This window comes from Musca autumnalis, unplaced genomic scaffold (assembly GCF_047663935.1).
Source record: "Musca autumnalis isolate F117 unplaced genomic scaffold, ASM4766393v1 scaffold_4, whole genome shotgun sequence".
Taxonomy (NCBI): Eukaryota; Metazoa; Arthropoda; class Insecta; order Diptera; family Muscidae; genus Musca; species Musca autumnalis.
The window spans coordinates 106,764,393-106,789,754 of NW_027411977.1; the positions used below are offsets into that span (position 1 = coordinate 106,764,393).

Here is a 25,362-nt window from a genome sequence, read left to right on the forward strand (position 1 = left end):
GTTTATCTTCTCCCTTTATCAACATAGACGGCACTAGCGAATGGCTCGTTTGTTTCGTAACAATAGTGCAAATTAACAAATCTACATTTTAAAATAAAACGTTAAGAAAAAAGTCATGGGAACTCGTAAGAAGGGAGTTGAATTCATTAAACACATTACTGATATCATTAAGAGTTCTTCTGGATTTGAGAAACATTTAGAAAAGGTACGTTCTTGTTTTCATTCAACTTTTTGTTGTTATTGTCTGCATTCATTTCACACGCATCTCTCATTGACATTGAAATTTACTTTGAGTTGCAGGGTTGGGAAGTCTAAAGCTGGGTACACATTGTCAGTTTTGAATGACAGCTTTGTTGTTGCTTGCTAGTGTGGCTGTTAATTTTTGTCATTCAGCATGCAACCACAAAATGTTTTGTGGTTGCTGGACGGTTTGACAGTTATCGATAATTGCGAAATATCGACATTCAAAACTGACAATGTGTACCCAGCTTAAGTCTCAATTTACATTGGGCGAGTTTACTTGCGGCAATTGTCAGTTTGTAGGTGAGAGAGGGGGTTGAGAGGCAAAGGGTTACCATATGCCTCACCTCTCTCTCAAACTGACAATTGCCGCAAGTAAACTCGCCTAATGTAAATTGGGACTTAGTCTACTCTTACAGCTTGTTTCTATATGTCACACTGGCAAATCTAGTAGGGAAAATTTAAAACGTTGTTCAGATTAAAGCTTTTTGCCGGGTTATGGTACGTTTAGACCAAGGCGTGTTCAGGCGGTAGTCTTCACTGGAGCAAGTTGAGTTTAAGCATTAAGCTGGGATAAAATTATAATTTTTTTCTATATAGCCGCCTTTGGCCGGAGTTTTAAGACTTTCTGCTATGGACAGGTGCAAATCTAGGGCACGGGAACAAAATATCTTTCAAATTGAAAAATTTTCTTTAAGTAGCCGACATTTTACAAGGGAATTTTCGGAACTTCGGAGGCCCATATCTCGGGAAGTATGGACTTCCGCAATAAATGTTATATATATTTGTGATCAGAGTAACGAAACCTACCTGTGGAAAACATTTGGTCTCGATCCGAACTTAATGCTACATTAGTACTGTGTAATATATTATTGGCCTTAAGGCTTCCATATTACTGAATAAAGAAATTGAAATTAATGCTTAAACTCATCTTAAGGCTCTTCACTTGTTGTCAACATTTTAGCCATTTCATTGGAATATTGAGGTCACAACCTTCAAAATACCGAAAATCGAGAGGTACCGTCCTATGGGGGCTATATGTAGGCGTGAACCTATACTGACAAATATCAGGGGCAAAGTTTTGTACCCCCAGCGAAGAATAAATACCCAATTTCCGTGGGATATTGTGGACACAATCTAAAAATACCGAAAATCGAAAGATTTATATCCCCAACGAAGACTAAAACCAAATTTCAGCCATTTCGGAGTCATAATGAGGCTAAAACTTTCAAAATACCGAAATCGGGTTAGGGGCTATATAAAAACGTGGATCGATACAGCCCATTTACAATACCAATCATCCTAGGAGTAATAGAAACTTCTATACCAAATTACAAAGTTCTATATTAAAAATTGAGAGCTGTATCTTGATTTCAACAGACGGACGGACAAACGGACAATGTTATGTGGACTTATACTTTTGTGCTAATCAAGAATATACATATGTACTTTATAGGGTCTCCGACGAATATTTCGATGTGTTACAAACGGAATGAAAAATTTAAATATATCCTTAATATTATTTTGTACAGTTGGACCTCGATTATCCGTGTTTGTCGGGACCGGAGGCATTACGGATAATCGATTTTCACGGATAATGGAAGCAATGTTTTTATGCAGTATTTCAACATATGTTTAAGTAAACATGTCATAGTATAGTATTGTAAATTTAGTATTGTACTCTGCAATTTTTATTATATTTGTTAAGGTAATCCAACAAATTTTAGAAGGATACATAATATCATCAGATTGATTTTTTTCCATGTCCCATGAATTGACTTTGTCCCATGGTTTTTGTGATACCATTTATACACATTTCCAGTTTTCTTTGTTTATCTTTTGTTTGCTTAATCAAATTAATTGGAAAGTGTGCTTTTATTACCGGATAATGAAGTTTATAACGAAAAATAGAGGAAATGGAAAAGATACCAAAATTTCTTTTCTATCCCGAATAATGGATGTTCCCGGATTATCGATTCACGGATAATCGAGGTTCAACTGTATTATGGTAAAGGTTGTTGGTTAATTTTGTATTTTTAACTTGATCAAAACTTAGATCACGATGGAAGTTGAGCCATAACGGTCAAATCCTTCTGGTAAGTTTCCCAAAAAGTTTAACATATTTCGCTAAAATGGTACGCATGATAACTTTCGAATGGATCAACCGATTTAGCAATTTTCTCGCATACTTCTTTCAGACATAGGTAAAGTTCGAATAAGGACTTTATCGGTGCACTCCTTCGGGTACATTCCAGACAAATTTTAAAAGGGTACATTCCACAAAATTTTAAAAATTTTCGCACAAGTGCTTTGGTTTGTTTCGATTTTTTACCGCCGGAAAACTTCTTTCAAGGGTGGCAAAAATATGTATCTCCGACAGAGATACACCATCAGCCTGTGACATAATGAAAATAAGCAAATTCAGTACATATGTACGTGCTGTTTTTCCAAAACATTTGGTCTGTTCCTTTACTTTTGAAAATGGTAAAACTGGCAAAAGCAGCAAAAGTTGTAAACGGCTACAATATGAATTGTATGGGACCTGAAGTAAAGGAACGCTTTTCGAGTAAAAAGTGGTAAAACTTGAAGATTCTTGCACGTATAGGAACAGAGCTATAAATGTTGTGTGTAACTACTGCGAGAACTATCCGAAATAAAATTTATCTGCGAATAGGAGTGAACCTATTTTTAAGCACAAATTTTTCAACTTTTGTGGGAGAGGCACCGGAAGAAGTGGTTCATATTCGTATTTGACGAAAGTTTGAAAGAACGATTACGATGTGCAAAGATTGGGCCAAATCGTGGCGATCCTAGGTATGTCCCTAAACTGCACATTTACGAAAAAAAAAGAAAATTAGTGTGGCAGGTACCAGAAGGAGTGGACCGATATTGTCCATATTCGAAAATAATTTTAGTGTAAAATAAATATTACGATGCGAAAAAGTTGGTCCAATGTCAATCACTCCTTTTGATAGTTATCGTGTCCATCGGACACTTTTCATGCTAAAATTGGATTTTTAAAAGCTATTAGATTCCTGTTTTAAGAAGAATGGACTTGTCCACGAAAAGCATTATATCGCTATAAACAGGACCACAAGAAGTAGTTTCGTTAAAAATGTGAAAACCATTTCGAAGAGCCGCTCAATCGTTGGATCGCATCCAAATGCTGTTAAAATGTCACGATTTTATAAACTTTTGTACACTTCGAGTCATCAAATCTTAAATTTTTGAAAAGAAATGCGGATATCCTGGAGTGGCTGTCATATTCTACAGTGGTAAATATTCTCTAAAACGTATGGGAATGACTTATGCGTAAAACATATGACTAAAGGAGACAGTACGCTCCAAAAATAAACTTGTTGAAAGAAAAAAGCGAGCTTTGGTAGGCATTCACCTAAATATTAAAAGAATCCTTGCCAAAGCAGGATATACGGGTGTATCCTTAATCAGGAGGGATATACCTTTACTGAATATTACCGAAAGTACTTCCTTTTCAATATAGAGTGAATATGCATCGATATTAAAGGCGGGTTCTATTCAAATGAGCCACATTTTTTACTTAAATTTTTGACTTTATTTTGTTTTCCTTGTATAATTCTTATAAAAAATTGGATTTGAATGCAAATGAATGACTAACTTTACTCCAAACACATGAAGCAAAATACTATAAAACTTGAAAACTTCATATCTTGTATAATTCGGAAAAAATGGAGGTTGAAAACAATTTTGCAGGGTGGTTCTATTCAAGTGAGCGGCAGTTTATATCCTCCTTACCATAAAGGCTGAGGGTATAAAAAGAGGTCCCATATTATTGAGCTAATACGAGTCATTGTGATATGATGTCCCTTCAGGGATGTTTGTGGGAACATATGCATGTATGTAAGTAAACTTTTTCGACACCGGATTGAATCGGGGGAGGCTGTAACCCCTAGAGAACGCGTCGCAGGTGGCGGATGGCGAACGCTTCCCAGTCATGGGTGGTAGGAGGGAAATCAAATACCTCCCGCGGACCAAACAGCCCGGAGAGGATACTTCGTAACAAACCACTTCATTAGGCTTATCACATCATAATCTGTGGTATAAAGGTTAATGTAAGTGTTAGGGACACATCCCACAATAACAATATGGCATCGCATATTGCAACACTAGTGGAGTGGCATCACGTCTTACAACACTGTCAATATGGCAACACTCTTAATCAACCGCCACTTCATTCTCAGTAATCACTCTCAGTAGTCTTGTAATTTCATCATATTTTATAAGTTAGTAGCTGTGAACGCTCATCATCCAATAAATCATTTAAACCTTTAGTATTATTAAATATTGTCTTTTATTTAACAACAATAAAAGCACAACAAAAGTGGCGACGAGGATAGTGGAAAATTAATCAATAATTGCACACACAACAGTTTGCCAAAATGTCTCAAGAAACAATTGTGAAATTGTTAGCAGAGCAACAACAAGCAATGTTGCAACAAACGCAATTACTTCAACAAATGGCTGAACTTCTTCAAACGCAAGGAGCATCAAGTTCATCACAATCTCCACAAACATCGAATTCGTCCAAAGCAGCACTAATGGAATCACTGGCACAATCAATGACAGCATTCGAGTACGAGCCAGAGAGCGGTCTCATATTTCAAGCGTGGTACAACAGGTTCGTGCATGTTTTCGAAAAAGAAGCAAGCTCACTCGAAGACCATGATAAAGTGGCTCTCTTATGGAGAAAAATGTCAAACCAAGTACACGAGAGATTTGCCAACTACGTTTTACCAACAAAACCAGAGGACATGACGCTTAAGCAAACAGTCGAGAAACTTAAGAAACTCTTCGGTAAGACAGAAACACAGGTTTCACAAAGGTACAAATGCCTACAGTTAGCAAAAAGTGACAATGAAGACTTCAGAGAATACGCAAGCAGAGTAAACCTACAATGCGAACTTTTCAAAATGCAAGATCTGAAAATCGATCAATTCAAGTGTCTTATTTTCGTGCTCGGACTCAAGTCAGCAAAAGATAACGACATAAGAATACGCTTACTAAAGGTACTGGATGATGAAAACACTACACTAGATGACCTAGTGGACGAAACACAACGTATTCTCGACCTCAAAGCAGACAACAGTCTCATTGAACATCAACCAAAAACAGTATGTTCACTCAACAAACACGCAGAAAGTTCCAAGAAACACAAAATACCCAAATCACCTTGCTGGTATTGCGGAGACCTCCACTACGTAAAATTTTGCCCTTTTCAGAAACACAAGTGCGCAACATGTCACCAAGTGGGTCACAAAGACAACTTCTGCAACATCGCCAAATCTGGTAAGAATTTCAAGTCATCGTCAGACAACAATCAAAACAAATTCAAAAACTTCAACAAAGCGAAGAAAGCTTTCAACACAAAGGCAGTTCACAAAACGAACAACATTAATTTCCGTGATCTCAGAAAATACACAACAGTCAAGATCAACGACAATCCAGTCAAACTTCAAATTGATACTGCATCGGACATATCAATAATTTCAGTCAACATATGGAAAGCCATAGGTAAGCCAGAAGCGTACATAACAGAAGACAGCGCTAGCGACGCAAATGCAAACTCAATCAAGCTTCTAGCAGAATTTGAATGTGACGTCACAATCGACGACACAACAAAAACACTGAAATGCTATATATCAGATATAGATAAACTCAACATCATGGGAATCGACTGGATTCAAGCATTCAATTTATGGCAGAAACCAATAACTTCATGGTGCCATCAAATAAAATTCGATAACGACATTGCACAATTAAAAAGCAAATATCAATCCGTATTTGACAACAGCACCCCAGGTCTGTGCAAAACAAAAGTCAACATACAATTACTGCCAAACGCGAAAGAAGTATTCGTTCCTAAACGACCAGTCCCTTTCGCCGCAAGAACCGAAATTGAAGCAGAACTTCAAAGATTGGAAAATTTAGGCATCATAACACCGGTAAATTCATCAAGATATGCAGCACCAATAGTGGTCAGCAAACGTAATGGGAAAATACGAATATGTGCAGACTATTCAACAGGTCTCAACTCAATGGTAGAACCGAATCAATATCCATTACCCACACCGGAAGAAATCCTTTCAGATTGTCATAACCGTGTAATTTTTAGTCACTTAGATTTGTCAGACGCATACCTACAAGTCGAGGTCGACGATGAAAGTAAAGAATTACTCACCATCAATACACACAAAGGATTGTATAAATTCAACCGTTTAACCCCTGGTATAAAATCAGCTCCTGGAGCATTTCAATGGATTATCGATGAACTATGCGCAGGCATAGACGGAGCAAACGCATATATAGACGACATTATGCTAGCAAGTGCCTCTATTTCAGAACATAAATCTAACCTAAATAAACTTCTTCAAAGGATTCAAGATCATGGTTTCAAACTAAAATTTGAAAAATGCCAATTTTTTCAAAAACAAATCAAATATCTAGGACAAATTATAAATAAAGATGGAATCAGACCAGATCCAAACAAAATTGCAGCCATTCAAAATCTGAAAATTCCAGAAAACGTTTCAGAGGTAAGATCATTACTAGGCTCTATTAATCATTACGGGAAATTTGTCAACAACATGAGATCTTTACGAAAACCTCTTGACGATCTACTAAAGAAGGACACCAAGTTCGAGTGGACGTCACAGTGTCAAAAATCCTTAGACGATTTCAAAAACATTTTGACATCAGATTTACTTCTAACACATTATAACCCAAACCTGCCCATACACGTAGCAGCAGATGCATCATCACACGAAATAGGAGCAGTTATATATCATATGTTTCCAGACAACAGTATGAAAGCAATACATCATGTATCAAGATCCCTCACACCAGCTGAAAAGAACTATAGCCAAATTGAAAAAGAAGGCTTAGCCCTTATATTTGCAGTTCAGCGGTTTCACAAAATGTTATTCGGACGCAAATTCACTTTGCACACCGATCACAAACCATTACTGGCAATATTCGGATCAAAGAAAGGTATTCCTGTATACACAGCGAATCGCTTACAACGATGGGCTCTCATTTTACTCGCTTACGACTTCGAAATCAAATACACAAACACAAAGGACTTTGGTCACGCAGACGTTTTATCAAGATTAGTCAACAATCACGAAAAACCACCAGACGACTTTATAGTGGCTTCAATATCATTCGAAGAGGACATACGTAACGAGGTAAACGAAGCTATATCAGTCCTACCAGTCTCATTCAAAATGATCGTGGATGCAACAGCAAAAGACACCGATCTACAAATGGTAACCAAATACATACAAACTGGCTGGCCAGAAAGCAACAAAAACGTTAACACATCAATAATTCAATTTTACAATCGTAAAGAAAATCTTTCAATCATCGATGGATGTATTCTATTCAACAATCGAGTAGTAATCCCTCAAGCGCATCAAAAGAAGATTCTACAACAACTTCACAGAGGACACATATCGGCAGAACGCAGCAAATCCATTGCCCGAAGCTATGTTTATTGGCCTAACATCGACAAACAAATCGAGGACTATGCTCGAAAATGTCAAAAATGTCAACATGCGGCAAAGAGTCCAGTAAAAACAAATCTTTGTCCATGGCCATTAACCACACACCCTCTTGAAAGGATCCATATAGACTATGCAGGTCCAGTAAAAGGTAAATATTATCTCCTTATCATCGATTCATACTCGAAATACCCAGTTATTTACGAGACGTCAACTACGACCACACATGCAACATTAAAAATGCTGAACGAATATTGTGCTCTCTTCGGAAATCCAGAACAATTAGTCTCAGACAACGGATCACAATTCTGTTCAGAACAGTTCGAAAAGTGGTGCAGCAAAAAAGCCATCAAACACACCAGAACTGTACGTTTCCATCCAAGTTCAAACGGACAAGCAGAACGTTTCGTTGATACACTTAAACGCGCATTAAAAAAACTCGAAGGGGAGGAAACGCCTACGGAAGCTCTTCAGACATTCCTGGAAGTCTACAGATCTACACCAAATCCAAATTCACCAGAAGGTAAGACTCCAGCAGAATCTTTCATCGGAAGAAAAATGAGGACAGTTTTCGACGCCTTAATAAAACCACAACCAACTGAGCGCAACATCAATCACAAAATGGAACAGCAGTACAACACCAAACACGGTACCAAAAACCGAGAGTTCAATAACGGAGACTTAGTTTATGCAAGAAACTTCAAAGGAAACAAAAGTTATTGGACTACAGGCGAAATCATCGAACGCAAAGGTAAAGTCATTTACAACGCTCTAATTGACGTTGGAGATAGAAAAATTCTCGTACGCGCTCATACCGATCAACTAAGACACAGAGACGCAGTTTCTCCAAGCAGCGAAGAACCTTCAAAATTGCCATTGGACTTCCTACTTGAAGAATTCGAAATTGATCTACCAACACAACAACAAGAACACTTTGCAACGCCAACAGGTTCACCACATTGGTCTCCCAAAAGGATCACATGTCGCAGACAACCTGTTGAAACTATTTCAAGATCACCCATTTCATCTTAAGGAGGGAGATGTTAGGGACACATCCCACAATAACAATATGGCATCGCATATTGCAACACTAGTGGAGTGGCATCACGTCTTACAACACTGTCAATATGGCAACACTCTTAATCAACCGCCACTTCATTCTCAGTAATCACTCTCAGTAGTCTTGTAATTTCATCATATTTTATAAGTTAGTAGCTGTGAACGCTCATCATCCAATAAATCATTTAAACCTTTAGTATTATTAAATATTGTCTTTTATTTAACAACAATAAAAGCACAACAGTAAGTGCTACGTGCGTCGGCAGCCGTACGTCGAGTTGCAGACGGCGAAGGAACCAATATTGGTCAACGGCGTGCATCATGGCTTACGGTAGTAAGTCACTGCATACACAGCATGCTTGTATGCTTTAGTCAGCAGCCCTGGCAACAGAATCGGATGCGGCAGCCTAATCTGCTGCTCATCTTAAACCACTATGATTAATGAAACCACAACAAGAAACAGAAATCAATTGATCAATCAGATGACGACTTTTGGCATGAAATCAAGGATACGAATTGGAACATGGAATATCAGGACGCTCTTGGAAACATCAAGGCTAAATCAGGTGTGTAAAGAATGTTCATTATTCAAAACAGAAATTTTGGGCCTAGCAGAAACACGTTGGCCAGAGCAAGGTGAATTCCCAACAAACAACAACTTCACACTTTTATTCTCCGGAAGACCGAAAGGCCAAGCTAGGGCCAGTGGTGTTGGCCTCTTATTATTGGAAGCCTCATACAGATCGCATTATTGAAGCTCGGTTCAGGACGACGTCAGAAACATGACTATAATACAATGCTATGCGCCCACAGAAGCAGCCGAACTTGCGGCAAAAGAAGAATTTTATAACAGCTTAAATTCAGTACTGACAAATATACGGCGAGGCGATATAGTTATGCTTATGGGAGATTTTAATGCCCAAGTTGGCGGAGACAACACCAATCTCCAAAATGTAATGGGTACCCATGGAGTCGGGCGTTTAACTGAGAATGGTAAACTTCTTGCAGAAACAGGTTCTACGCACAATCTTCTGATTGGAGGTACGCTCTTTCCGCATAAAAGAATTCATAAAGTAACTTGGATATCACCGGACTACCACACGGAAAACCAAATCGATCATATTTTGATAAGCAGGAAATGGAGAGGCTCTTTACTCGACGTACGAACCAAAAGGGGAGCGGATGTAGGAAGTGATCATCATCTTCTTATTGCAACCGTCCGTTTAAAAATAGCTTCAATAAAGAACGACGACAAGCATTCACGGAAATTCGATATTGAACGTCTAAAAATCAGGGAAGTTGCAACCGCATTTGCAAACCCACTAAGAGACGCCCTCAACAACATCCCCGCTGAACACCGAACCTCATGGAGTACTGTCAGAGATCTATATCTAACATCAGCAAATAACAACATTGGATATACCAACAGTAAAAGGAAGCCCTGGATTTCAGATGAAACTTGGACTAGAATAGAAGACAGAAAACTTGCTAAAGAAGCGATAAATGTTGCAAAAACGAGGAATGCAAAGATTGAGAAAACAAATGAATACAACAGATTAAACCGCGAGGTAAAGAAAAGTGCCCGCACAGATAAACGGAAACGCATCGATTCTATTGCAACGAAAGCCCAGCGAGCAAATGAAACAAATCGCAGCCGTGACCTATACAAAGCCACAAAGCTGTTATCAAACCGACCTTTCACAGCTGTCAAACCTATCAGGGATGATGACGGTACCCTGATCACGGCAAAAAACAAACAAATCGCTGTCTGGAAAAGCTTCTACAGTGAACTGTTATCAAACGATACGGCCAATGATACCGAACTCCAATGTAACTGCGAATCACACAGTGAAAACCAAAACATGGAAACCGACATCCCCTCCATAAACGAGGTAGTTCACGCTATAAATGCATTAAAAAACAACAAAGCAGCTGGAGTAGATAATATAGCTGCAGAGCTGATGAAAGCTGACCCTATAGTCAGCGCAAATCTCCTATACCCCATCATCGCAAGCTTCTGGGAAAACGGCACTCTAGACGGGGAAATAAAAGAAGGCGTTATAATAAAGCTCCCAAAAAAGGGAGATTTGTCTAGATGCACAAATTGGCGAGGTATAACTATATTGTGCACCATCAACAAGGTTATAAGCTACATTATAAACCATTGGATCAACAAAGCATACCCTGAGCTGTGTCGAGCAGAGCAAGCTGGATTCCGTCCCCACAAATCATGTGTGGATCACATCAACAGCCTTCGCGTAATAGTCGAACAAAGTGTCGAATATCGTTCTCCACTATATCTTATATTTATCGACATTCAGAAAGCTTTTGATAAATTACGGCACGACGCAATATGGACTGCAATGCGGTGCAAAGGGTTCCCCGAGAAAATAATACAACCTATACAACCAAGCAAGCTGCCGTATACTGCACGAGGGAGTTCTTAGTGATGAGGTCTTTATCAAAGTAGGAGTAAGACAAGGCTGCATATTATCCCCAACGCTATTCAACATAGTCCTAGATGTTGTCATGAAAGAAGCACTCCAAAACCAAAGGGGAATTAGGTGGGGCCTGCATGGATTTCTGCAAGACCTTGACTATGCTGACGACATCTGTCTACTCGCTCACGCGTACGATGATATGGAGCGTAAACTCAACTCCATAGCTAAAGTTGCCGCAAGTGCCGGATTATTTATTAACATCGAAAAAACAAAAGCAATGCGAGTAAATACATCGAATAATCGCGTATTTCATATAAATGGGAAAACTCTGCAAGATGTGCAATCCTTTACATACCTAGGTAGCACTATCACAAACAACGGTGGGAGCGCAGACGATATCGAGAGCCGTATAAAGAAGCCGCAGCAAGCTTTTGGTCAACTAAAGAACATTTGGACATCTTCATCTATTTCAATTCGAACCAAGGTACGCATCTTTAACTCAAACGTAACCTCAGTCCTTCTATATGGATGCGAAACATGGAACGCGGCCCCTCATCTCATACAGCGACTACAAAGCTTCAGCAATCGCTGCCTAAGACGCTTGTTAAGAATTTACTGGCCCAACACAATATCAAATAACAGGCTATGGGAGATGACGAATCAAACACCAATCTATATGAATATCATGGAACGGAAAAAGAAGTGGATAGGACATACACTGCGGAAGGATCCCCGTGATATAACGAGACAAGCCATTGAATGGAATCCACAGGGAAGCCGAAGAAGAGGACGCCCAGCACACACCTGGAGCGACAAATTGAAAAAGATGTCGAAAGAAGCGGTATTACATGGAATGAAATCAAAAGAATAGCATTAGATAGAAATAGATTTAATAACTTTGTTGTGGCCCTATGCTCCTCATAGGAGTTTAAAGGAATAAATATATTGACCCAAAACCATATTACATCAGCGTTTCGGCCAGCGGCTGTGCATTAGTGATATGACCTTTTACAACGTCGTATCCCTGTGACATTTTGATGAGTTTTAATTATAAAGAGATTCAAAAAAAAAAGGTTCTGCACAAAATGCCGAAAGTTTTTATATATATTAGAACTTTGGACAATTTTTTGAAGTCAGTGTAAGGAGATAAGTAACTGAAAACAAGCTGTAGGGCCACAAGACATAACCAAACTGACAGTAATAGCGGTAGGAAGAATTCTTTTAATCCTTTTTTGATGATGGTCGGATAATATTCAGGTGTCGGAATGAGCAAACAACTTATGTGGTAAAAATTCTAGTAGGAGTATTCCAAAAGGAGTTCGTCAATAGAAGAAGAAAAGATCTCCTTTACTTTGATGCAAAGTATGTTGGCATAGGTAGTCAAACAGCGGATATATTCTAACAGCCGGTAATGCATCCCATTTTTCCATTTTTTTCCTGTAGCGTTAGAATTTTGAATTTTGGTGATTGTCGGATAATACCAGTGGTCGGAACGGGAAAAAACTGATGTGGAGAAAAATTCAAAGTTTTATACTTTTGCGAATACCTTGGCTAGTTGGGGTATTCCAAGGGTAAAGCCGTCAACGGAAGAAAAATATCCTTTACAATGATGTAAATTAGGTTGTCGAAGGTGGCCAAACCAGTCAGATATTGCAATAGTCGGCAATGTGTCCAATTTTCCGGAAAGTCACGAAATTTTGGTTGCTAACAACCTTCAAAATACTAGCTTTGTTCTTTTACTTTTTTGACGGTAAAAGTGGTAAAAGAGAAAACTGTCACAATTGCTCTCTCATTACCAGTTTTACCAGAAAAGTAAAGGAACGAAAAAATGGCAGATCTGGTAGCAATGTCAAAAATAAGCATACAAATTCAATTTTCTTCTTTTATTTCACAGTTTTTAATTTTGTTTTGTCAGTGTTCGCCTTTTCTTCTGTTCTTCGTTCATTTTTTTCTTCATTGTGAAATAATCGTCGAAACAATGTCGAAAAATCAGTTCTACCATTTTTTACCTGCAGAAATTTGTCTGGTAGCCTGTGGTAGAAGAGAAAGGCATATGTGCTCTCTCTCCTGTCTTAAAAATTGCTGCCAGTCTTACCACTTTTTGGGGTTAAAAATGGTTACAAATAGTAAAAATGGTAACCTCAGGTAAGTAAAGGAACACAGCTACTGAAAATCGGGAGGTATTGTTCTTTCTATGGGGGCTATGTGAAGGCGTGGACCTATACCGACAAATTTCATATGGAAAGTTTTATACCCTAAATAAAGGCTAAATACCAAATTTCAGCCATTTCAGTGCATTATTGTGGGCACAACCTTCAGATCCGGAGGTACCGTTCTATGGGGGCTATATGAAGGCGTGGATCTATACCGATAAAATTCTGAGGGAAGCTTTATACCCCCAATGAAAACTAAGTACCAAATTTCATCCATTTCGGTGTGATAATTAAGCTAAAACCTTCAACATACCGAAAATCGGGTTGTACCGTTCTATGGGGGCAATATCAAAACGTGGACCGATATAGACCATTTGCAATACCAATCATCCTAGGAGTAATAGAAACTACGTCTATGCCAAATTACAAAGCTCTATCTTAAAAATTTTGAGCTGTATCTTGATTTCAACAGACGGACGGACATGGTTAAGGCCCCCACTCATTTATCAGTCTGTGCCGTCAGTCCGATGAACCCTTTGTGTATGTGTGACTGACAAGTGTGTAGCAGTCAAGTCTAAAAATCTTGAATTTCTCCACCAAAAATGAATGAATTCTACGTTTTTGTGTTCCTACACCAACATTATTTTCTGTTTTTTTTTCAAAATTGTTTATTGACAATTTGAAAATAAACACAATTCGCCCAGACTGATGGGGGTTCATTTTGAAATCAAAACTATTTTGATTTTCATCAGTCTTGAAAAAGTCACACATACATTCTCAAAATTTCAAAAATGTACACATACTACCATAAATGTTGGCAGTCAGACTGACTAATGAGTGGGGGCCTTTATATCATGGTACAATAAGACAGGTAGCATTATCAAGCCAGCTGATGGTAACATAATGTGTCAATTGCATTGAATTGATGTCAAATTTTGACATCTTATGTTACCAACAATTGCCGATGCGGCTACCTGTATATTTGTACCATGCTTTATATCGACTTAGAATTTTACCCTGATCAACGTTTGGTAAAGTTCTTTTATGTACCCTCCACCAGAAGGGTAATGCTACGTTTACATTTACGAAATCCACTCGATTTCAACTGTCAATTCCATAGCTCAAACGTCAAACGAAATCTCATCTGGATTTCATTTGACGTTTAACCTATGGATTTGACAGTTGAAATCGAGTGGATTTCGTAAATGTAAACCAAGCATAACACTTCAAAATAATCGTCGGAGGCCCTTTAAAATATATATGTATGGGAATTTTTGCCCATTCTTTCCAAAAATTTTAAATTTTCTTTTCGCGCTACTTCAACGATTTTTGGTACATAGGTTAAGAAAAAATTCCCCAGTACAATTTTACTCGCGAGAAAATTTTTGGTTTTTGCGGACAAAAGTTATCGCGGCTTTACTTCTGCTTTTAAGAGTAAAAAAATATAAAAACTCTTAATTATTTTAATGAGCACAATTGTCACTAAAAAATAGTCACGGAGGGACGTCAGTGAGTAGATAGCATATTATTTGTAAAATATTACTCAGTATTCGCGGAATTTACAAACACACACAATTTTGCTGACCGTTATATGTGTTTTTAGAACTAAACGAATTTACAAGTAGCAAAAACCATAATTATTTTCGACACTTTTAAAAAAATAAACAATTTTTTACAAAAACTCCAAAAAGAGGACGAAATAATAGCGCCATCATTGAAAATTCTTGTGAAATGATAGAAATTGGACAAATGCCTACACTTTATCACTCAAGAATAGCTGTACATTAAGAGAAACAAGTGTCTACTTATTTATTGTTCAGTTGAGAGCGGTAGTAACGGCTGTGGATAGGCTTGTATGGAACTAGGCAGATTCTGGTATTGGTTGCAGGATTCTTCTTCAACAGCCTCAACATAACGTTCCAAATTGTTTTTCTGATCTTTGGTTTTAATGCTGTAGTTGCCTTATTGACGTTAGTTTACAATTTTTTGATTTGCCATAGTCTAGGGACAACGCACGACCCTGTAAAATGGCCACAGAACTTCTATAGCACAATTTCTTTGGCCTTTTTCCATATTATAAACCAAATTTTTGCTGTTTATATCCTGTTGAAAGGACCAAACTAGTGACAACTTATCTTCTACATGAAATAGAGTCATATTTTCAAGGATTTCAACGTAAACAAGCTAGTTCTTTACAGTTTTAATACCATGTATAGGGCTTAGTTTCTAACTTCAAAGTCAAACTCATAATATTATGGTTAAATAATTTTCTGTTAAAGGGGTTTCCTATATATTTTTGGTTCTATTACGAATTTTTGAGAACATCTAAAGGTAGGGTCACATTAGGCAAATATTAGCTTCAGCGACGGGCTATGTGCGCTTACTGAGAGCAAGTGAGCTTAAATAATGCATTGGAATTTATGCTCACTTGCTCTCAGTAAGCGCACATTGCCGGTCGCTGGAGCAAATATTTGCCTAATGTGACCCTACCTTAACAGAGAAAAGAACACATTTTCCTTCAAACATAAATATTTAAGCTCACTACTACATAAAATATTTCCCCACAGTTGGTCCAGGAAATGTAGAATTTCCTTGTTTGCGAACTTTTTGTACTGTTTCCGATACAATATGGTCCTTTTCTAGGCTATTAGAACCTTTGAAATAGTTTCTTTTTGCATTTAGGATGAAAATTTTGACCTGATGTCGTGTCTGGAATCAATTAATTCCCAGTTATTAGCGTGATGAATCTTTTTATTAGATTTTGAAACAAATGTGCCAACTTATCTGTAAAACTTTCCTATCAACACAGGTTTTTTGTTTTTGGCTTCCCTTTTAAGAACTATTTTAATTTAAAACATCGTATTTTTTTGAAGGTGGAATGTCAAAATGTTCCAGATAGTCAAACAAATGCTTAAATGCAAGAAAATGTCAAAAACTAAACATTTTATATAAAAATATAAGTGGTGCTATTATTTCTTTCGCCTCTTTTTTCATAGTTTTTGGTTAAAGCTTCCAAAAACAAATATTTATAATAATGTGAATATAAGTTTTACTTTTTTAAAAGGGGGATTTGCACGTAACAACATTAGTATAAACAACAACAATCTTGATTGTTTTTGTACTGACAAACAAATTGGTCATGGTGGTGCTATTATTGTTTTCGCAACTGTATTTTCTTGATCAGGGTAAAATTCTAAGTCGATATAACCATGTCCGTCTGACGTCCGTCCTTCTGTTGAAATCAAGATACAGCTCGCAATTTTTAAGGTAGAGCTTTGTAATTTGGTATAGAAGTTTCTATTACTCCTAGGATGTTTGGTATTACAAATATATCGGTCCTCGTTTTGATATAGCCCCCATAGAACGGTACTTCCCGATTTCCGGTATTTTGAAAGTTGTGACCTTAACATTTCACTGAAATGGCTGAAATTTGGTATTTAGTCTTCGTTGGGGGTATACAAATTTCCCTACGAAATCTGTCGGTATAGGTCCACGCCTTCATACAGCCCCCATAGAACGGTACCTTCCGATTTTCGGTATTTTGAATATTGTGGCCTCAATATTTATCCCAAATGGTTGAAATTTGGCATTTAGTCGTCGTTGTGGGTAAAAACTTTCACCAAGAAATTTGGCGGTACAGGTCCACGCCTTTATATAGCCCCCATAGAACGGTACCTCCCGATTTTGGGTATTTTTATGGTTATGGTCACAATAATCCATCGAAATGGCTGAAATTTGGTATTCAGTCCTCGTTGGGAGTATTCAACTTTCACCTCTAAATTTGTCGGTATATCACGCTTCATATATCCCCCATAGAACGGTACCTCACCCTAAATTTCTGGGTATATGTCACCGCCTTCATATAGTCCCCATAGAACGGTACCTTCAAATTAACGGCATTTTGAAGGTTGTGTCCTCAATATTCCACCGAAATGGCTGAAATTTGGTATTTTTTTTTTTTTTTTTTTTTTTTTTTTATTTCAATTCATATTTGCCTAGTCTTTCGACCTTAAGCTGTATACTACATTATAATGTTTATATAACAAAATTAATATAAAATAAAGTAATAAGTAAGGAATATTTAAACTACTCAAACAAAAATAATTACTATCTATAAAAGTAGGGGTAGTAATTATAAAAAAAACGATATAAACTTATAACATTTCGACTAATAGAGATTTAAAGTACTCCAGGAAATGGATGGGATGTATTTCGTCTTCGTTGGTGGTTTAAAACTTTCCCCCAGAAATTTGGTACAGGTTCACGCCTTCATGTAGCCCCCATTGAACGGTAACTCCCTATTTGCGGCATTTTGAAGATTGCGGGCACAACAACCCACAGAAATGGCTGAAATTTGGTATTTAATCTACGTTGGAGATAAAAACCTTTCCGACTGAAATTCGTCGGTATAGCTTCACGTTTCGAAATAGCCCCCATAGAACGGTACCTCCTGATTTTCGCAATTCTGAAGGGTTTGACATCAATATCCCACCGAAAAATTTAAATAACGGTTTTAGACCCCAAGTTTGTTTGGACGAAATTCGTTTCAGACAATTTGGAGTCGAATTAGCCATGTCCGTCCGTTCGTCTGTCTGTCCGTTTGGATGGCTGGTGCGCACGATAACTCTCGAACGGATCAACCGATTCGAAACAAATTTTTAGTGTCGTAATATTTTTTTAAGTTCGAAGATGGGCCGTATTGGTCCACTCCTTCGCTACAAAAGTTCAAACTTTTTCTGTAAAGTGGTCTGAAGAAAAACCCTCGAAGGGAGCAATGGATATGGTCCAAACTTTGCACATGGTATTATTCTTTCCAGATATAGATCGGGTTCGAATATGGACTATATTGGTCCACTCCTTCGGGTGCCTCCCACACAAAATTCGTATAAAGTGAAGTTAAACAGCTGCTCTCGCATCGTTTTGATTCGTTTTTCAGTCGGTTGTTCTAGCGGCCTCATTTACAACAAACAGTACATTTTTTCCGGAGTAAGTCAATACTTCCTGAGATAATGGCCCAAGCTCCAAAACCATGCCGGCTGAGGGTATAACTCCGCCAGCACAGTTGACTGATACTTTCTTACTTGTTTTTTTTTTATTTCTGTCTTTGGGTATTTCAGGTGCCGATACGTAGGTCCATATTTTGCTACATTCCCCATATGATGGTACCTCTCGATTTAACGTATTTTAAAGGATGCACACGTAACTAAACTAATTGTTCCAGCTTACTTCAATACAATTCTTGGTAGTGGGCATAAAAGTTCTTACTTGTTTCATCATACAATTAATTCACTTTAAGTGTATTGCCTTGACATTAATTTCTCAATAAAATTTTATCTATCGTAATCTTGTAGGTTAAAATCACCAGTGGCGGAGAAGGTAAATGTACAGCCGAATTTGTTGTGAGCACAGAACATCTGAATCGATTGGGTGGTTTGCATGGTGGTTTCACTGCCACCCTTGTTGATATGGTCACCACATATGCACTGATGTCCAAACCATGTCATCCGGGAGTTTCGGTCAATATAAATGTAAATTATCTAAAAGCAGCCAAGGCCGGAGATGAAGTCCTAATAGATGCGAACCTTTTGAGAGCTGGCAAGAAATTGGCTTTCCTTGAATGTGAGCTAAGGCATAAAAAGGACAATTCGATTATAGCCAAAGGTTCGCACACGAAATTTGTTGATTTTCAATAAGTAGCCCGCCCAAATGTAATCTCTAAGTAGGAAAATAAAAATGCATATGTATTTGCTGTGATTTGTAGAATTACTTATGTGTTGACTTTATTATTCATTAAATTTGGGTAAGTTTACTAAGTTAAGATTATCTTAAGTTTGGCCATTTTGTTTGTTGTCATTCTTTGTGTTGGTTTAATTGGCATTATCTTTGTTTTTGGGTGGTTTGTGTTGTTTAATTTAATTTAATTTTCGAATATTTTTTTTTTTATTTTTTTTTTTATTATTTTGAACTCATTTATTGTGCATTAAGTTTTCGGTTTATTTATCATTTGATCGGTGTTTGATAAAAAAGTTGTTATCTTACATATTACACGAACAAACAACAATTATTTTGGAAATGAAAATACAATTAATTTTTGTTCTCAATAAATGTAAAATTTTAAAAGTGTGTCTATCGAATGCTGATTGTGCGACTTTGCCTAATTTTTATTGGTTGTTTTGTTGAAAATATGTGGACAATGGGGACAACAGGCCATGGGCGGCGTTATGGGTTCGATACCCGGTTCACAGTGTACTTCGCCACATTTTTCTTTTGTGCAGGTGATTTGGGCACGACGACATTCACATTTGGTGCAGTAGTCCGGTGACCAGACTTCATTGTTCAGGCGTGTGGTGCCATTTTCATCGACACAGTGATTTCGTTTGCTTGGTTTATCCTTGGAGGTACTGGAACTCGCATCACAGGACTCTTCCAGTTTGTGCATTTTCTTGTGCATCTTTTTCAATTCCTTTTGGAAGGCACTTATAACCTCTTCCAGGCCGCTGACACGTTCTTCATTAATGTCCATTAGCTCTTCCAAATTATTAAGATGTGAATATTCTGTATCCTCATCGTCTTCTTCTTCGTTGATTTGTTTTTTGCTTAGTGACCGTTTCATACGATTCGTTTTGGGATAAGTTTGTGGCACGTACGAGTCGATGAGTGCTGGCAAGCTGCTACAGGCCGCACAATCTTGCCAAAAATATAAGTTGATGCCAGGAATATCTTCACATTTTTTATACCCTCCCTGATGTTTGGCCAAAATGAAAACATTTTCGCTTATTTCCTCGATTTTGTCGCCGGTATCGCAAAGCACTCTGGCCAAATTGGCCTGTTTGATTTGTTCCAATTGTTGAGGCAAGAACACTGTTGGATTTTCATAATAGAAACGGTCACCATCTCTTAGACGTCTAAACTGCTCCACCAAAATACATTGGAATAAAGGACCAACTTTGCCACCTTCCACTTGATCCTCAAGTATGCCACCTACCCACACATCAATGTTATCGGGATGACCATAGAGTTCTTTAAGCTTATCGCGCACCTCCTTGTTTGTAATTTCCTTGGCCAGATCGTCGAATGTTTTGGCTTCACTTAGATTGCAAAATTTGCGATAGGCATTGTAGCCGGGAATACCATGATCTCTACCTCTTTGTATGTTAATTGCCGCCAAGTCCAGGGCTACAGCATGGGCAGTTTGGAAAAGTTTTTCAGTTAGCTCCGAATTGAGATTTTGGCCAGGAAGCTTCAATTTGGCCGGTGTTGCAAACATACCGCGCATCAATGGATCTACACCGCCTTCATAAACCAAGCGCCAGGGGGCAAAAAAGGCTTTGTGCAATTGCAAATGTCCCTGGGGTATGGGCTCAAATGACGAGTTCAAACGATGTAATATGGGATTGATAAGGGTGTGGCCAAACCTAAATGCTGCAGTGGCAAATTCATTGGCAATTGAGGGATTCAGTGCCGGGTTGTAACCTTTGTATTCTCCTAACATTTGCATACCGCTTTCTCCAATGATCAAAGGTAGCCAATGTTTATAGGTAATATGTTGCATTTGAGCACCGACAATCTTTCTTGCTTCGTGATATAGGGTATTTCCCTCCCATTGAGGATTGATGTCTTTCAAGGCTGTGGCTATGCGGTTATGTTCTCTCAGCCATATGGTATGCATGGCCAATAGACCCACTTGTTCATTCACTCTTATGTCGCCCGATACAAAGCAATTCATTTGATTTTCATCTAAATTGCGGCGGCAGTCCATTCCGTCTTGAGGTGCAGCAAATGGCAACATTTCTCTCTGATTGGGGAAGTGTACACCAACGCGTAGCAGACCATCATCAGTTGTCAGATTTCTCAACTCATTGGCAAAGTCTTCCGTGTAGCCATAAACCTGTGAGGCATCTATGAATGAGGTCAACTGGTTGATTTGTTCACGATGCTGGACACTGTCAAAGAACACGGATGTCATGCCTGAACCACAAATTGAGCTAGATCTTACCAGATCTATGCAACGTCTGTTACTAATGCGCGGATCGTTTGGTGGTACTTCGATGGGATAGCAAGGTGGAGCAAATTCACATGTCTTTTTGCAATCAACACCATCCCAACTTTCAGAACTGACCGATGGTATGGCATGATCCATGTCGTGATCCAAAAACTGGCCCCATTGCATAACCATGTGGGTGATGCGGTCATCGGGTGTTATTTCCTTGGTTGATATCAATGAAGTGGATACCAAACGCGAACTTGGTTTCTGAAAGCCAGCATATAATTTCTCTTTGGTCCAGCCGATGGGCAAACTAAAACCATTTTCATAAATTGGTTTCTCCAGGCGACGGAAGGCGGTAAGCGAAGCTCCCCAGGTGGGATGAATAAGATTATTGCATGTACCATCTATGCTGCGATATTTCGAATGGAAGCACATATCCGTGCAATTGGGTGTTTCACGATGTTCCATGCAACCGGACAATTCAGCGACCAAATGTAAATGTTCCCGCGACAACAGGTCCTTAAATTTATACTTGTCACTGTCGATAGTTAGATTATCACCGGCCAAGACGTGCTTGCGTATATTAACCAAAGTACGTTCATAAATTTCAGCAGCTCTTGCCAACTGTCTAGCTTCGCCCGTAGGGAATCGGAAGACTCTTAACAAATCAGCATAATTGGGTGGAGCAGCTTCTCCATTAGGTTTTGTGCGGTTACGATTCGTAAACAATGTATCAATTGTGTTATTGATAGCCAAATCGATTTCTTTGGCTGCTTCCTCGAAGGCAATGCGAACATAACGATCACCCGGCGCCAAATCGTCATTGCTCCTGAAAGAGAAGAATGAAAAGAAAGGACAATTAAAGTGACATTCGACAAAATATGAAAAACAGAATACAAAAATAGGTTAACAAGTCTGCAACGATATACCCTCAGCCCAATCAGAACACTCAATATAGGCAGTTTTTTTTCAACACCAAAACTTAACCAATCTTTTCATGGTTTGTTCGCTTTTTAAAGCCAAATTATAAAGGAGAATGGTGACGGGGTTGAAATGAGGCTCAGTCAGTATGGTTACATGGTGGTTTCGATATCTACTGCCGAAATTCTACGAAAAGTTGCTGCCACAGTTGCTGGCAGAGATTTTGAAGCTGGTTAGTAGAACAGAGGCCTACAGACAGACAGCTAGATGTTTGTCAACTCCTTCCAGGAGGACTGTAAGGGATGGCTGATGGCATCGGCATTACAGTAAAGAACAGAGGCAGCATTGTCTTCGCGTGGTGCAAATAAACCTGCAGATCCACCAAATCATTGGTGGGCTAAGAAGTGGACGAGACATCGTGCACATTTGCAGTTTGATAATGCGCTGTGATACAAATGCTCATCACTTCCACAGTAGAAGCAGTGAAAGCAATAATTATTAACCTGCGAGTATTCAATAGAGGAAATATGGCCACCTTACAGAATAGGGTAGGAGAGGAGGTGATAGCCACACTTTTAATAATATAGAGGATACGTCCATATCGGACTGGAGGGTAATGGAGGAGTGTTTATCTTTTCGGTTATAAAGCGACGTTTCGTATGGAAGGAGTGGTGGTTTCGTGGATAGCCTGGCTGCTTTAAAGGCCTTAGCGTCTTTCACTATTAAATATAGACGGCATTGAAATGAGTCTCAGTCATTTCTTTATAATTTGACATTTGGAAAGCCGATTGAGAGTGGGTCTTTACTCCAAATGCAAAGTAGGGCTACATGCTGTTTTCGATTTCTAGTTGCTGCCACAGTTGCTGGCAGAGGTTTTGAAGCTGGTTAGTAGAACAGAGGCTTCCAGGCAGACAGCTGGATGTTTGTCAACTCCTTCCAGGAGGGGTTCTTTTATGAAATTTACAATGGACAGCGAGAACGCGAAATACGTATATTAAGGACTTTAAAGAACGGAGACAGTATTATCTTTGCCTGGTGCATATAAAGCTGCAAATCATTGGACGAGACATCGTGCACATTTGCAGTTTGATAATGCGCTGTGATACAAAAGCTCATCACTTCCATAGTAGATGGAGTGAAAGCAATAATTATTTACCTGGGAGTATTCAATAGAGGAAATATGGCCACCTTGCAGAATAGGGTAGGAGAGGAGGTGATAGACCACACTTTTAATAATATAGAGGATACGTCCATATCGGACTGGAGGGTAATGGAGGAGTGTTTATCTTCGATTATAAGGCGATGTACTTTTAAGTTTCGTATGGAAGGGGTGGTGGTTTCGTGGATAGCCAGGCTGCTTTAGATGTAGGGTACAGGGCACTGCGTTGACTAGGCGTTTACACACAGACAGTATTGGGAAGACAATAGCACAGTTGTAAACCATTTTCACCAACACATTCATACTTTTCTCTACACATATTCAAACATTTATAAATGTATTTGTGAAAAAGGTTGTATTTTTGCTATTGTCTTGCCAATACTGGCATTTGTAAACGCAGGGTGAGGGATATAAGACAGTTGATGAAGAGCTGGCGGAGGACTGTGTCAAGGCACCGCTATGCTTCTTCTTCAACAAACTATATACTCTCTACGCAAGGAAACCTCTAAAGCTCTGGCAGGACGGATCTGGATGCAAAGTATCGAAGTCAATCTGGTCGGCATTCTCAGGGCGTGTAACTGTCCCCTTCTCTCATTTCGCAAATCAGAGATCAGAATTGTTGTAGTGGTCAGCATTAAGTCTATGACAAGATGATTGAGAAGACAACAACATTGAGTACTGCAGGCTATGTGGAGGTCTAGAAGACTGAAACGGTGTCCTAGACTGAAAGTTAAAAGACACAGGCTGTTTGGTGTTAATGAGATTGTATTCCTTTCTTAATTCTATTCCGTAGGTCCTGCGGCCTTGTTAATGTATTGCAGGAGTATTAAGTGGCTATGGGGCGAGTCATCCTAGACTCAGTAAGTTCAATAAATAATCATTTGCGACCCTATAAACGATATATATTTTTGGTCAGGATAAAATTCTGAGTCATTCTATGCATGTCCGTCCCTGCGTTTGTGGCAATCTCTCCCAAACATCCCCATCAAAAATTGTCAAAACATAGGTCAATGTTTTGGTATAAGCTCCAGATAGGTTATCTCCCGATTCTGAATCGTTCTATGCATGTCCGTCCCTGCGTCCGAGGTAATCTCTCCCAAACATCCCCATCAAAAATTGCCAAAAGATAGGTCAATGTTTTGGTATAAACTCCAGATAGTGTTCTCTCCCGATTTTCGCTATTATGAGAATTTTACATACATTTTTTGACTGAACTACCTGTAATTTGACATTTACGATTCCATGCAGCCAAGAAACTTTTCTACCAAAAATTGTCAACATAGGTCCATATTTTGGACCTTAAACATATAGAGGAACCTCTCGATTTAGGTATTTTGAGGATTTTAGGGACATTTTTTGACCGATGTAACATTAATTTGACATTTGATGTTCCTAATGAACACAAAACTTCTCCATCAAAAATTGTCAATATAGGCGCACGTTTTGGTAAAGCCCTCGTATAACAGTACCTCATGATTTTCGGTATTTTGAGAATTTAAGCTACATTTGTTGGTATAAACTCCAGATAGTGTTCTCTCCCGATTTTCGCTATTATGAGAATTTTACATACATTTTTTGACTGAACTACCTGTAATTTGACATTTACGATTCCATGCAGCCAAGAAACTTTTCTACCAAAAATTGTCAACATAGGTCCATATTTTGGACCTTAAACATATAGAGGAACCTCTCGATTTAGGTATTTTGAGGATTTTAGGGACATTTTTTGACCGATGTAACATTAATTTGACATTTGATGTTCCTAATGAACACAAAACTTCTCCATCAAAAATTGTCAATATAGGCGCACGTTTTGGTAAAGCCCTCGTATAACAGTACCTCATGATTTTCGGTATTTTGAGAA

At 38.5% G+C, this 25,362-nt stretch overlaps 2 protein-coding genes across 5 annotated transcripts in view; one reads left to right on the top strand and one right to left on the bottom strand.

Annotated features, from left to right (window-relative positions):
• Position 1: 1 nt before the first annotated feature.
• On the top strand, positions 2 to 19,197 carry LOC141402404 (acyl-coenzyme A thioesterase 13). Its single transcript, XM_073983535.1, has 2 exons — positions 2 to 205; positions 18,783 to 19,197. Exons 1-2 carry the CDS (start codon positions 116 to 118, stop codon positions 19,122 to 19,124), a joined length of 432 nt encoding a protein of 143 aa, XP_073839636.1. The 5' UTR covers positions 2 to 115; the 3' UTR covers positions 19,125 to 19,197.
• Positions 19,176 to 25,362, bottom strand: part of Pxn (Peroxidasin) — a 384,372-nt gene continuing 378,185 nt past the window's right edge. For all 4 annotated transcript variants that reach the window (XM_073983523.1, XM_073983524.1, XM_073983526.1 and 1 more), the window contains exon 10: positions 19,176 to 22,247. In XM_073983523.1, coding sequence (XP_073839624.1) covers positions 19,586 to 22,247 — 2,662 coding nt within the window. In that variant the 3' untranslated portion in view covers positions 19,176 to 19,585. The remainder of the gene's footprint in view (positions 22,248 to 25,362) is intronic.

Bases quoted from the DNA above. Each gene is read 5' to 3' on its own strand.
- LOC141402404 (XM_073983535.1), top strand. From the start codon at position 116: ATGGGAACTCGTAAGAAGGGAGTTGAATTCATTAAACACATTACTGAT. The intron at 206-18,782 runs GTACGTTCTTGT...GTAATCTTGTAG, and splicing joins TTGAGAAACATTTAGAAAAG to GTTAAAATCACCAGTGGCGG.